General features: G+C 36.1%; 2 protein-coding genes across 2 annotated transcripts; both read left to right on the top strand.

The window, feature by feature from the left end:
- Positions 1-3711: 3711 nt before the first annotated feature.
- Positions 3712-4645, top strand: STN1 (Nucleic acid-binding, OB-fold-like protein). The gene has a single exon (XM_087335802.1). The coding sequence runs from the start codon at positions 3804-3806 to the stop codon at positions 4398-4400; it is 597 nt and encodes a 198-aa protein (XP_087191928.1). The 5' UTR covers positions 3712-3803; the 3' UTR covers positions 4401-4645.
- A 4582-nt stretch (positions 4646-9227) lies between these two features.
- On the top strand, positions 9228-12666 carry LOC147850986 (Rab5-interacting family protein). Its single transcript, XM_087335888.1, has 4 exons — positions 9228-9354; positions 11371-11566; positions 12182-12201; positions 12291-12666. Exons 1-4 carry the CDS (start codon positions 9281-9283, stop codon positions 12319-12321), a joined length of 321 nt encoding a protein of 106 aa, XP_087192014.1. The 5' UTR covers positions 9228-9280; the 3' UTR covers positions 12322-12666.
- Positions 12667-14717: the final 2051 nt, after the last annotated feature.

Genomic DNA, 14717 nt, shown 5'->3' with positions numbered 1-14717 from the left:
TCACAGGCAATGCTTCTTCCTCATCAATGAGGACTCCAGAGAGCTTAACATTTCTTCGTCTAAACGGACTCTTAACGCGCTGAGAATTCTTTTCGATTTGCCCAGGTTCTGCCTTACTCTTTGAAGAAGAGGAATAAGAAGAAGAAGCAATCTTCAACACAGAAGATTCTGCTGCTTCAGCTTTCTTCCTGAGGAAGGTAGAGAAAGCTTTCTGTTTTGGACGTTGATCAGAGAGCAGATTTTCTTCTTCTTCTTCTTCATTAAAGACCTGATTAGTAGGGTTTGTTTCTGTGTTTTTAGTGATGTTATGAACCATAGGTTCCATGGATTTTTGGAAGTCCACATCTTGCAGCAAGGTTGATGATGATGAAACCATGTCCGTTGTTGATTTTGTCAACGTTTTTGTTAGAGATGCTCGGAATGGAGAAATGGATCTTCGAGAGTTTCTAGCAGTTGGCTCGACGGAGGATCCATCTTCGAGAAGCTCTGCTCGCTGGAGCTTGTAGAGGAGAGCGGGTGAGGTACTAAGCATTGGAGCAGAAGTCGATGAATTTATGTTTTCTTCTTCTTCTTCTCCTTCTTCTCCTCTTCTTCTTCTTCTTCTCCTTCTTCTTCTTCTTCTTCTTCTCCTTCTTCTTCTTCTTCCTCTTCTTCTACTTCTTCTTCTTCTGCTGCTGCTGATGATGATGTTGCTTCTTCTGCTTGAATTTCTTCGACTGCGAGCCTCTCTCCTCTTGCGTCTTCTTCACCTTCGTCTTTCTAGTGCATGCTTCTGCTTAGTTTTGCTTTGCTGATGCGTCACTGTGTGTGTGTGTTTGTTTGTGTGTGTGTGAGAGAGGGAGGGGGAGAGATGGTTAGGGTTAGGGTTAGGGTTAGGGTTAGGGTTAGAAGGCGAGTGACCCTCTCAGAGAAATGCAGGAATGAGGAGGAGGTCAATTAATTAAGTAATTAATTTTTCGAAAAACATTTGAAGCGGAAACTCTCGTATCTCATGAGCGAGCGATTTGAATTTGAATTTGAATTTTGAAATAAATATGAAGGAAAGAAGAAAGAAAAAGGCCTTTGCGTCTTTTTCTTCTTCTTTCTTATTTGGGGGGGTCACGGCTCACAAGGCCTTGCCAAAGCTGTTCAAGCCTTAACCGGTTTAGAAGTTTTCAACCTTTCAACCAAACCGGTTTGGACGAACCGTTTAGCCTTAACCGGTTTCACCCTATCCAATCCAATTCAGTTCGGCTTGAGCCTTGCCAAACCAACCTCGAACTGGTTCACAAAGCTCAATTATTTTAGTCAGATCCACCATAAAATCTCTCCTCCCCCCACCCTCCCTATTGTTTCATATGTACCATATAAATCAGGCATAAACAATATGTAGTGCTTGAAAAGACTCATGAGATTGACCTTGAATATGTCATTATATCTTATCATGATGATAACCTTGACATTGCAATTTGCAATTACGAAAAAATGTCTTGGAAAGGACTATGGATATTCAAAAGCTTCTCACCTAATGGTGAATGTGTTAATAATACCTTCTCCCTGGAGAGGATCTTAATGTTTCATAGAATTATATCTTATGCCTCTACTCCATTGTTATCCACTCCTTGTAGAGAAGTTCACCAAAGTTTGTTCCATGAGAGAATCAAAAGTGAGATTGAAGCAAGAGAAGAGTCAAAGCGTGGCGAGGGCTTGCCAAATAAGGATTTGTACATGTGAGTTGTAGATTGTGAATCTCCAAACTAAAAGGGAATGGTTTGAAAATCCCATATAGTGTAGAATTATGACACCGAGTGATGTTAGTATATAGGAACCATCATGCATCACATACATCTATCTAGGTGACTCCATATCCCTCTGGATTGTGCAAATTGGAAGGCATAAAACTTCGAACATTCATGTGCAACCAAATTTGTACATCCAACTTAAGAAACCCTTATTCAATCAAATTTATGGTCTAAAAATATAAGTGATATACATACCTCATTGTTGCTCACTAGGAGGGTAAAATTTATATGTTCTTCATTGGGTACACTTTTGTGGGTCCCTATGTACACAATTGTTGGTTTTTTTTATCACGCTTTTTATTCTCAATCTTGCTTTCATCCATGGTTTCTTGAGTAACAATCATAACCAAGCAAAAGTTCCCAATCAATACTTTATCATACAATAGTTTCGCAAAAGTTCCCAATCAATAATCTAGTATGCCTTTCCGTCACTCTCACATGTCTCTTTTCCCCCCTCTTGCTTGCTTGTTTTTTTATATCTATAACATACATACTCTTTGCATTTGGTCTTTTGTGGTTGGTGTCAACATAGAGACAATGCAACGCAATTTATGTGGTATTTGTTGAGGCGTTAGTTTCCCAATGAATTAAGCGTTGATTTCACATCTCTTGTCATCCTCTTCAATGAAATACTCTAGGGTTTAGGGTTTCAAGTGATATTATGACCCTAGCAATTGGCAACGGTTTGATTCGATAGTGTCAAACTCAAACCGTTTTAAAAAACAGAAACTAAATTTGAAGCAAACCGAACCAAACCATGAAACCATTTCAACCGAAATTGTATTAAAAAAAATTCAAGCTCAAACCAAACGGTTTGAGAGACTTTCAAACCTTTAAACCATAAAAACCACGGTTCCCGGTTTAGTTTTGCTTTTAAAGTTTGGTCAGAATTAAAAATCTCACATTTTAATTTAAAATATTTGTAATATTTGTAATTTGAAAATTTGAGATTTTTCTTAAAAGATCAAAATTAGGCTTAAAATGGTCAAAAATATATTTGAGAAAATGATCAAAGTGTCAATCTTAAAACGTCAAATTGTTTGAGCCGCGGTTTCAAACAATTTTTACCGATAAATGCTTGCCTTTAAACCCTTGAACCGAAGTCAAAATTTAGAGATTTTTCGTAAAAGATCAAAATTAGGCTTAAAATGTTCAAAAATATATTTGAAAAAATTATCGAAGTGTCAATCATAAACCGTCAAACCGTGTGCGCCACGGTTTCAAACAATTTAAACCGACAAAGGCTCGAATTGAACCTTTCAACCCTCGAACCGAAGTCAAAATTTAGAGATTTTCCTTAAAAGATCAAAATTAGGCTTAAAATGTTCCAAAATATATTTGAGAAAATTATCGAGTGTCAATCTTAAACCGTCAAACCGTTTGAGCCGCGGTTTCAAACAATTTAAAGTTTAAACCGATAAAAGGCTCGAACTGAACCTTTAAACCCTCGAACCGAAGTGAAACCGTTTAAACCGTTAAGTGGTTGAGCCCATAGTATGAACCATACGTGCATTCGCATTCAAGAATGTTTTTTCAATCATTCATGTAAGGAAAACACCCTCAAAGAAAGATAAATAACATACTTTTGGATTAACTATTTATTATGAGGTAAATAAGCCTAAAAATTGGAAAAAAAACAAAAACAAAACCTTTAAAAAAGTGGGTGGGAAAAAAAACACGAGAATGTTTGAATAACATTCGCATTCGTTTTTCCTATGTAGGAAAACGAATGTTATGCTAGACGAACACGAATTTTACGTACTATGGAACTTAAGCCGCGAAACCGCGGTTTTGAGTTATGTACATATGTATATGACCCAACCAAAAAACAGGGGGATTTGGTTACTCTTTTATTTATCAAACACTCACATGGAAGTACATAGATACAATACATACATACACTGATTATATGTTGTGTTGTGTGTTACACAGGGACTCAAATTTTTATATGGTCTTTTTTTAAGAAGGAATGGCATGAATTATTTGTCTTGTGTTTAGAACGGAACTGCCAAGCCTCTGGCCATGGCGACAGAGAGCGCCAGAGAAAGGCTAATCAAGCCGAATCATCACCGTCAGGATCCAATGTATTCATGCCATGCCCACCTTCTCGCCTTCGATCTCCTCTCCCTGCAATCATCATCATCATCTTCTTCTTCTTCTTCTTCTTCTTCTTCCTCCACTCTGTTGAGGAAGGAGCAGCAGCTTTTCTCCAGAAATGGAAGGCCAGTATACAGAGTCGAAGTCCTGGGGCTCGTGGTAAGCGTAGAAAGAAAAGAGAGCTACCTTCGCTTCTCCTTAGACGATGGAACAGGTTGTATTCCGTGCGTGCTCTGGCTCAATTTCTTCGGTAATTCAAACCATCATCGGTATTCAATCAAGAACAGATCCACCAGATCTGTAGAGAGCGAGGTCTGTGCGGAGTTAGGGTTTGCGGATGCTGAGAAAGTCGAGCTTTGTTCTCTGCTCCGAGTGAGGGGGCGAGTTTCTTCGTTCCGTGGTCAGATTCAAGTTACTGTTGCCACCATTGTGAAGGAGGTTAACCCTAACGCAGAGACGTTCCACTGGCTGGAGTGTATGAATCTTGGACTGCATCACTATGATCTTCCTTTCCCGCCATAGCCATGGTGATGGAAGAATCGATCAATCTGCTGAGCTAGGGTTTTATTTCCCGGGTTGCAGCCATGGCAATGAAGAATCGATCAATCTGCTGAGCTAGGGTTTTTTTCCCCTCTTGCCATAGCTATGTCCTTTTCTCAAGCACTTCTAAGAGAAAAAGAACTCTAAGGATTTGAGAGAAGAAAGTTGAAGTAATACGTGAGTTTAGAATTACACAAAATTTGATGGAGACCCAAGTCAATGTTGGCAATATTTGATAGGCCTTATGATCGCAGTGTCATTTTGTATTTCACAATTAAATTTCGTTTACTATCATGGATTAAATAGTAATCGAATTCATCCATAATGCCTAATTTGTTGACCATATATGTGTGGATCCAAGAAGTTTCTATGATGTGGTTTTTCGATTGTAATCACACCATTTTGCTTTGATGGCAAAAGGTATAAATCTTTCTTTTACATAAGATTAGTGCACGTCATGGAATGGGTTATGTGGTCGCCTGTAATGATTTATTGAAATAACAATGTCCAAATTGGGTGATTGTTGATTGTAATAACTCAATTCTTTCGGGAATCATTGCTAGAATCGATGTCTCAAATTGGCTATAATTATGGTTGCTCTCCATGCTAATTCCTTGAAGAAATGAATTTTTGCATATTATAAGACATGAGTTTGCAAACTTTTGGATGGTTGAGTATAGATACATCTTTATTTTGTCAATTTCATTTTAAGCTTCCATGGGAGACTTGTGCATAACATTGTTTAAAATGTGATCAATTGGGGCATTTTATAGTTGAATGCAAATATCATGGTGTACCATTCAAAAAAAACCATGTCAAAGAAAACTATAAGGAATATATTGAGAATTTTTTTTCTTATCAACAATTGATATGGTCATGGATGAGGGAACATCTCATGGGTTAGAGCGTGATTCTAAAGTTCATGGACATGGAGGTGTTAGTTAGGGAGAATAATAGAATGCATACCAGTGTAGAACCAAAATTTGTTGATGATCAAGAGTGGCATTAACTGCAACATAAGATAAAAGGAAGGGTGTTTCCATGTGAAGGGAGACAATAAGTATTAATGGCAATGCATTACCAAAAGGTAATTTGAGAATGACGGAGGTTTCAAGAGAAATCCTTGGCAAAAATAAGTGCAAAATTAGAGATTGTCTAACCAATTTCATTCCTTATGAAGGATGGTGCGACCTCAGGTGTTAATTGAAAGTGGTATTATGGAATATGTATGTGAGGGGCTTTTCTCATCATAAGAAGTATATGTGATGGAAAACTTTATTTAACAAGGAATGAGAGTTTTATGTGCAATTGAACATAAGTGGCATGATTTATTAGGATTCGTGATACATTTGTTTGTATATTCCACATATTATGCAAGTCACTAATCACATCATTATTCGGGTATGGCCATGATTATTGCTGATTTTTTTGTCTACATAGTGTATAATGATCCATGTGGATGTTTTTTATTATGAAAGTCGAGTACTCACATGATTTTCCAAAGATTATGACCATCATTTGCTTGTTCAAATATGATGCAAATTAAGATATGTGATAAGATTTGCAAGCCCAACCAAGGTTATTGAGGTATGTATTTCTCATTTTAAGGATTTGATTGAAGTTAGAGTTAATTATTAATGAGGATATGTTGAAAGCAATATAAAAAAAGTATAATGCAGTTGGGTGTATCGTGAATACAAATATTTGTCGAGAGTTGGATGTTGATTTTGAAGAAGCTGAGATAGAAAAGGTATTGTTACACCTTCGGAATGGTAAAAGTTCTAATTAGGATGATATTACGAATGAAGTCTTTAATAAATATGCTTGAAATCTTAGGAGATCATTCACGCAAGTGTTTCAACAATGTTGGGATTTTGTTTTCATACCAGAGAGTTGGAAGGGGGGCCTAATCAAATTGATACCAAAGGTACTATCTCCCAAGTCATTTCATAACGGGGTTCTATTTCATTGATGAGAGGGCTATACAAAGTGTTTCCAAAGACATTATCCAATATACTTAAGAAATTCTTACCTCAATTTATTCACACATCTCAATATGGTTTTATTGCAAGCAGAAATATATTGCATAATGTATTGAACGTTCAAATGTATATCAATTATGCTCAACATACATATCAAGAAATGATTATGAGCCAATATTGACCCATGGGACCTAAGTACAAAAGTTATCTTGAGGCGTCTCTCCTTCCTAAGAAGAGATATTCATATTTTGAAGAACCAAATCTCGATGTGTGAATAAAACACACGCATATAAGCTCAATCAACTCAATCATCTATATGTTCTCTTTAGTGCGACACTCAAGTCATCACCCCCACTTAATATACCATCATAACTTTCACAAATTGCACTATATGTAGAGCATGTAAAAAGCAAGTGATTGTCATCGTTTACTAGCCTTCCTTACATTTACTAACATGCCTAGATTGTTTGATCAAGTACAAGGGAATGTTATGGCTTTGCAAGAGTTAACACTAGAGTGAAAGAGAGAGAGAGAGAGAGATAGGATTCCACAATGGCATATTGTGAAATAAGAGATATCTATAAAGTAATAGAGAGGTGAGAAAATTGGGTTTTGAACTCAAGATGTAATGCTAATAATTAGCAATGGGCCCGGTTCAATTTCTTTGCCTTGAAACCAAGCCATTTATATAAAACAAAAACCAAACCAAACTATTTATGAACTTTCAAGCCATTAAACCAAACCATTCAAGAAAAGGTAAACCAAACTATTTAAATCAAGACCGTTTAGGGAAAAGTTGAAACCAAACCGAGCCATTTAGTAAAATGTTTAAACCTAACCACATTAAAGCCAAACTAATTTAAAAATTGAATAAATAAAAAATACACTAGATTAAATATACATTTACGTTTAATTAGTTAATTAATTAAATCAATAAAAAAACATTAATTAAACCATTAAATTACATAAACGTTTAAGGGATAAAAAAAGTTATCCCAATAACCTATAAACCGACAAACCCCATTTTCAGAACCAAACCAAACCATTTAATTATTTTGGAACTTATAAACCTTTAAACCATGGCTTAACAGATCGGTTTGGTTTGAGCCAAAATCGGGCCCATTGCTACTAATAATGTAAATGACTTACCACCAAGAGAGAGAGAGAGAGTTGTAAAGTAATAGAGAGGTGAGAAAATTGGGTTTTCAACCCAAGATGTAGTGGTGATAATGAAAACGACTTACCACTAGGGTAAGCTAATTACGAGAGAGCCCAGATGGATGTAGCTTAGTTGGTAAGGTTGCCCAATGGAGACCAGGTGGTCATGGGTTCAACCCCTACATTCCACAATGGCATCTAGTGAAATAGGAGATATCTATGGAGTAACTAAGAGGTGAGAAAATTGGGTTTCGAACCCAAGATGAACTAATAGTGTTAATGACTTACCACTAAGGTAAGCTAATCACAATCAAAGAGAGAGAGAGATTGATTTTATCCCCCTGTATGATGAGGCAAATTTTGATCTATGAGACCAAATCAACATATCATATTGTGCGCAACTCATTCCTAAGAAGGGAAGTTACTATTTTGTTGTAAAAACTCTTGATGTGAAAATAACGCATGTGCATATGTGCTCAGCCTTCATGATGGAAATTTGAGTATGACACTCACATCATCTAACCTATTTAACAAAAGTCATCGTATCTGACAATATATACCTTACACGTGAGCATACGATAAGTAAATGATATTCATCCTCCACTAGGTTTTCATTGTATACCTTTGCATATCTTCATGTTTGCATGATGATGCCATGATTCTACCTCAACACCTAAACTTGTGTGAGCGAGTTCGACGAAGTGTTAAGGCTCTCTGAGAGCCAAGGCTCATGGGGGTAGTGAGATGTGGTCGGATATGTTTTGCATTTTTTCCCTTATATCAGGGCTTAATATTAACAATTGGCAATGGTTCGGTTCAGTTCGAGATTTTCAAAACCGAACCGTTTAGAAAGTTTGAAACTTGAAGTGAACCGAACCACGAAACCCTTTTAATAGAATAGTTAATACCGTAGTTTCAGTTTTCAACTTACGTCAAAATTCAAAATTGTAATGTTAAGTTTTGATTATTTCAAATTCCAAATTTTTCAAAATTTAAAGTTTTTCCTTAAAATATGGGAATTAGACTTAAAAATGAAAAGGTTGTTCAAAAAAACTATTAAAAATTTTATAAACCATCTAACAGTTTTAACCACAATTTCAAACCATTTAAACTAAATCGATTCGAACTGTTGCCGATTGATAGTTCAATGTTGACAAATTTAGCAATTGGCCACTTTAACCGTAGTGCCCTTGGTAATTTAGCCTCGATGATCACATAACTTCATAGCATCACCTTAGAGTTCCAATAGATATTTTACTCCCCGCCCCCCCATCTCTTAAACCATTTCATAATGTTAAGCACCTAGCCAAACGAGACAATTTTGATCTTATTAGTTTTCTTCCCCCAAGGAGGGAAAGGGGGCATTTTGGGGAAGGAAAGAAAAAGACAAGGGTATTCTGGGAAATATTGAAAAAGGCAAGGGTATTTCGGGAAATATAGAAAAAGGAAAGGGTATTTCGGGAAATATAGAAAAAGGAAAGGGTATTTCGGGAAATATAGAAAAAAGCAAGGGTATTTTGGGAAATATAGAAAAAGACAAGGGTAAAATTAGGAAATATAGAAAACGAAGGGGTATTTGGGGAAATATAGAACAAACGCAGTCAGGGGTACGTCGTAATTCTTCACATATTATTTATACATACATACATACATATATGTCTTGTCTCTGTGTTTGCTTTTCTTCTTCTTCTTCTTCGTCTTCTTCTTCTTCAGATCTTGGCTATGGCGAGCACAGGTGAGCTGCCTCTCTTCAGTGCAGAGAACATCCAGCACAACATGAAGACCATATACTACAGGTGCTCCTCATGTTCCACCTCTTCTTCTCTTTCTCTCTTTCTCTCTTTCTCTCTCTCTCTCTCACACACACACAGACACACACAGACACACACAGACACACTCACTCACTTTTCGCTTATATTTGATAGATATTTCACGTTCTTCTTTCTTCGACCTCACTCATTTCATCATCTCCTCCTTTTATGCAGAAATATATGAGTTCTTTTCGATTGGATTTCATAGATTTCTTGATCGTTTTCTTTATAGATAGAAAAAACCAGATTTCTATCGATTTGAAACGTTCCTCAATACATAAACATTCTCTCTAATTTCAAACAAAGACCAGTTTCTTTGATTTCAGACATTTCTTGTCTTTTTGCGGACAGAAAGGATCTCCTTTGTTTGCAGACTGTTCTTCACACAGAAAACATTTTTCCAGCTCAGGTTATGCTTTATCCTGTTGTATTGCTCTGATTACTGATGTTTCTTCATCCTTTTTTTTCGATTTTTATACATCAGAGAAAGGAGCTTCAGTTACTGCAATATTTGTTTCATGCAGCAACTGATTTCTTTTGGTTCCATACGTTTCAAAAAAATCCTTTTGTTGATAGAAACATATTCTTTTCTTTTTTGAGACATTTTATCTTACAGAAACTAGTTCTTTCAATTTCAGACTTATCTTCATATGCTGTAGGCAGAACCTAGTTTGGTTGAGTTCAACATTCTCGTCATTATGATTTCAGACATTCCTACTTCGCGCAGTAGATGATAAACTATTTTAAAGTTGAGTACCTGGGTCTCAATATTCTGTTATAGTGGATTTTTAACACAATACATCAGATCTTCAGTGTGATCTATAAGTTTCACAGTCAAACAATTTTTTGGCAACTTTTTAGCATTGGACTAGAGAACCTACATATTTATGTGAGAGAAATGACGTATTTGCTTGGTGTGAGTGCAGGATGTACATCTGTTCTCTTTTTGCTTCAGTAAAGATTAGGTATTCACAATTCAAATTTTTAGCAGTGGGGATTGAGAGAGTGTTTTCTATTCTGGAATCTATGAACTATGCAGGAAACATTGTATACTGCGTAGTTATTTGCAATTAATCTTTCCTTAGGAATCTTGGGATCTAGCTCTACTTGGGACCTATCTCATGGTGAATTCTTATTTTAAAAATAGCCATATGAATTGTTTTAGCCATGAGTTAAGGGAGCTTACTTGGTAGGTCCAGGTCCGAAGATTGAGAGCATCACCTCGCTCCAGTTTAGCATCCATTTTTAGCTCTACTGAGTCCTTTGGAATTGCGACTTTCTGCTTGTATATTGCGAGACTCCAGGATTAATGCCCGAGAGAAAGATTTGGATCAATCATAGCATCCCATATAATCTCTTCCCAAACTCCTTCGGTCTAGATCTCATGTCAACTGACCTGGCGTATGGATATTTACTGCGCCTGAAGTTTCTTTAGTAAGATAAGTCACTGCACAATGCACATCATAACCCAGTGCATGAATCTGTCAAAATCAACCTAAAAACATAATGGACACTGGTAGTGGTCAGTGGATAAAAATTGGCAGTGAAGGGTGAATTTATGTTTAATAAAATCCGTTTTATAAGAGAAAGTCTGGTCAGACACTTTATGTCCTTTGACATATAAGACACTCTCTTGTAGAGCCCCAAATCCCTCTATGCTATTATTCTGATTTCTCTTTCGTTAATAGCATGAGATTCTCTTCAGATTGGGAATTCAAGTATTAGGTGATACTAGCAGCTCTTGATGTGCATAATTCATCCTTCTTCTATACATATTGATTGACAACCCTCCCTTTCTGGTTTCATGCCAAGACATTCAAAGATTTGATTAGTTGGATGTTCTCGAGAGCCCTAGTCTAAGATCCACTAATGATTTCATTGCTACTTGATTTGATTGTGTATCTTTACCAATGCATTATGCACATTATTTTAACAAATGTCTTTTTCTTATGTAATTATGTTCTTATGCTTAGTTATTATTCTCATGTTGGTTGTTTGCAGCCGCACCTTTCTTTCTATTGTAGGTGGGGTTGTTGCAGGAATATTAGGTCTAACAAGCATCACAGGATTTCTGTTCTATTTTATCATCATGATGATCACTTCTGCAGCTGTGACAGTTAAAGCTGGATTTAATATCAACAAATTCTTTGACTCATGGAATCGTGTAACTATAGATGGCTTGACAGCTGGTTTAATGGTATGCTGTTCATTTATCATGTTCTATATTTTCAGTGCTTCCTAATCCTTTCTGTATGCCCACGTAAAGAAATATTATATTGTTGACTATTGACTTTAATGTCTTATGAAGCACTTGACTTCGAAATTTATATGTTCTAGATTTATCAGAGCTTGATAATGGTGAACTGTTATAGATGAGATGGTTGAGCCTTAACTTGCTCTTAAGGTCAAATGTCTTGCAGTAGTATTAGTGTCTGGAAATGAAATTTTTTATGATTTCCACTCTTTTTCCTGGGGTATTTGAGTTTCTTTTGAGGGGCATAAACATGGGTTTAACCTGATTAGTCCATTCACATCCAGGAATCTCTTTGTCTTTTCAAGAAATAACAAATTGTCTTCAACTAGATTAGTCCATTGTCACCTTGGAAGCCCTTTGTCTTTTCAAGAAGAAATTGCAAATTGTGTGCAATTAGATCAGTTCATTGACAATCTGTAATTGCTTTGTCTTTTCAAGTAATAACAAATTGTGTAAATCAACTAAACATCACCATGTAGATGCAATAAAAATTTATTGTACAACTCCATGCTATACTTTGAAAGATCTAATTAATTTTTTATATTCTTCCATTTGCAGTCTTTTGTGTTATTCTGGACGTATCCTTTGGCAACCTCTTGGAAGAAGTTATTTTTATTTATTTATTTGGTGATTTCATAAGACCTTGTGCTTTCTTAATTATGTTCAGGTTTGCCTATGATATTGTACACATATTCTAAGTGGGAAAGCTTCCAGTGATCTCATCAAACGGCTTCTGGGAATATATTTAGTTCAAAGAGTGAGTGGTTATATTCCGGAAATGCACAATGGAATCAAACGGCTTCTGGGAATATACTTAATTTAAAGAATGAGTGGTTAGTTTCCTGAAATGCACAATGGGATCAAGGTCCAATATATGCACCGACAATTGAAAATGTTAAAACCCCCAACAGTTTTTATTTTTATTTTTATTTTGCTGTTGAAATACCATATAATGATGTATTTCCCCAAAGTTTTGCCCACACGGGAGACATGTTCACATTGAACTAAATGGAAAAAGGTATAATGATCTTTGTTTTATAGAACCTTTCTTTTCTATACTTTCTAGAACCTTTATTTTGGTGCAACAGTAGCCTTTTGGGAGCCTAAAATGCCTTTCGTCTCATAGATTGCAATCAGTCTCTTATGGATGTTGAAGATCTCTCTCTCTCTCTCTCTCTCTCTCTCTCTCTCTCTCTCTCTCTCTCTCGTTCTCAAAGACGAGACAACACTTAAGATGTAATCTCTTGTTTGGTCTTATAGGCGTTTTTGGCCTCTTAAAAGACGTTAGTATCTGTCTCTCTCTTTCTCTCTCTCTCTCACTCTCATTCTCAAAGACAAGACAACACTTAAGATGTAATCTCTTGTTTGGTCTTATAGGCCATTTTGGCCTCTTAAAAGACGGTAATATTTCTCTCTCTCTCTCTCTCTCTCTCTCTCTAATTGTATGTGTTTCCTAATATATCAAAATTTTGCTAGATATATAGGTGTTCTTTTAAAAATCTTGTGTTTCTTGTAATGAATTATTCAGCTTGTAATTAATAGTCTTGTAAGATCAACCAGATCATTGGGTGGAGAGCTCTATCAAATGTATGCATTTCGTGGTATACCAAATAGGCACTTTTAAGTTTGCTAGTTTTAAGGTGTGAAATGTAGCCAAAATTTTAAAAAACTTGGATTTCTTGTAATGAATAACTTAGTTCTTGTAATTATTATTTCTTGCTAGATTAATGAGATAATTGCCTAGTAAACTTACAAAACACTGAAGAGCAAGTGAATTATTGTGAAGGGAACTTTAATTGACTAGGTGGAGAAACATGTTCGCCAAGATGGAAATGGAAAATCATGTTTGGCATGATAAATAGATATTCCCGTAGCACAGATTGAAAACATCTAAATGCAGGGTAACCATAGAAAGCACCCAAATGAAAAACTTGGAATCACATGTGGCAAAAGGGAAAAATTTGGAATCATATGTGGTGAAGGGGAAGAATATGCAGAATCTCTCATCCTTGAAGTCTATTTTTTTGGCCTCTTTCTTGGGTCGTTGGAATCAAACTCACCTTCATGAGCTGTAAGCTAAAGACTTTTTCTCCGTCGTATTGTAAGAGACCATTTGAAGAAGCCTTGCACGTGGGAGTTTAGGGCGCCTGTATAATACCTTGCAGAGTGTCAGATGAAGAACATTGGTTTAGAGATGATTAAGGTATGTGAGGATAAGATTTTATGGAATGGTTAGCTTTGGGAGTCATAAGCCAATTGTGTAAGCATACTAGGTTTGGGATCTCACGGCTAGACATGTAGTTTGATAAGAAGTTAGTCTCTAAAATTTGTCAATAGTAGGATGTTAGCCACTGGACATAGTAGCATAGAGGACAACTGGACAAGGGTAGAGACTGACGTCACATGAGAATGAGCTTGCTTGGAGTGTTTGTAAGCTACAAAAGAATCGCAAGAGCAGAATTATTTCATCTAGTTGGTTAGATGGGGTAAAAGATAGGTGTAGAAGCTCTCTTTGAGCTCTAAAATCAATGTTATGCAATATGTAGTCATTGAGGAAGAGGTTAATGAAATTAGTAAGGAAGACCAAAGAAGATTCTAAAAGGACAATTAGAATATTACGTTGCAAAAATCAACCTTGAACATTGGGTTCAATACATATAAGGTAAGAATGCATATTGATTGTGTAAGTAACATTAGTATTAACTCTTGTAGAGCCCTCACACTCATTTGATCACATAAGCTAGGTATTGATGTTGCATTATAGCACCCTAATACATCAAATATAATTGCATGTCACACATACAATGGAGGTCTCATTGAGGATGACATCACTTGCTTTTGACTTTCTCAGCATATAATGGAATTTGTGAAAGCTACGATGACATATTAAGAGGGGATAACCGGGAACCACATGAGTGTCCAACTAAAGAAAACACCTAAAAGGTTATATGCTTTACTCACATTTCACGACTCTGTGCTTCTAATTCCATGAAAACCCTAATCCTAATCCTTCTCCTTTTGCAAACCATACTTCTTCCTCAGAAATCTTTCCTAAATATGAAGCAAAAGATATGCAACAATTTCTTAAGAGAAG

The sequence above is a fragment of the Azolla caroliniana genome, unplaced genomic scaffold (genome assembly GCF_043228905.1).
Source record: "Azolla caroliniana isolate FFs.n. ecotype wild unplaced genomic scaffold, voAzoCaro1.0.p SCAF_20, whole genome shotgun sequence".
Classification (NCBI taxonomy): domain Eukaryota; kingdom Viridiplantae; phylum Streptophyta; class Polypodiopsida; order Salviniales; family Salviniaceae; genus Azolla; species Azolla caroliniana.
This window is presented reverse-complemented; position numbering and strand designations above follow the sequence as displayed.

Coding starts and splice junctions, on each gene's coding strand:
- STN1 (XM_087335802.1), top strand. CDS start 3,804: ATGGCGACAGAGAGCGCCAGAGAAAGGCTAATCAAGCCGAATCATCAC.
- LOC147850986 (XM_087335888.1), top strand. CDS start 9,281: ATGGCGAGCACAGGTGAGCTGCCTCTCTTCAGTGCAGAGAACATCCAG. Junction 9,355..11,370: donor ATGAAGACCATATACTACAG/GTGCTCCTCATG, acceptor GGTTGTTTGCAG/CCGCACCTTTCTTTCTATTG. Junction 11,567..12,181: donor GCTTGACAGCTGGTTTAATG/GTATGCTGTTCA, acceptor TTCCATTTGCAG/TCTTTTGTGTTATTCTGGAC.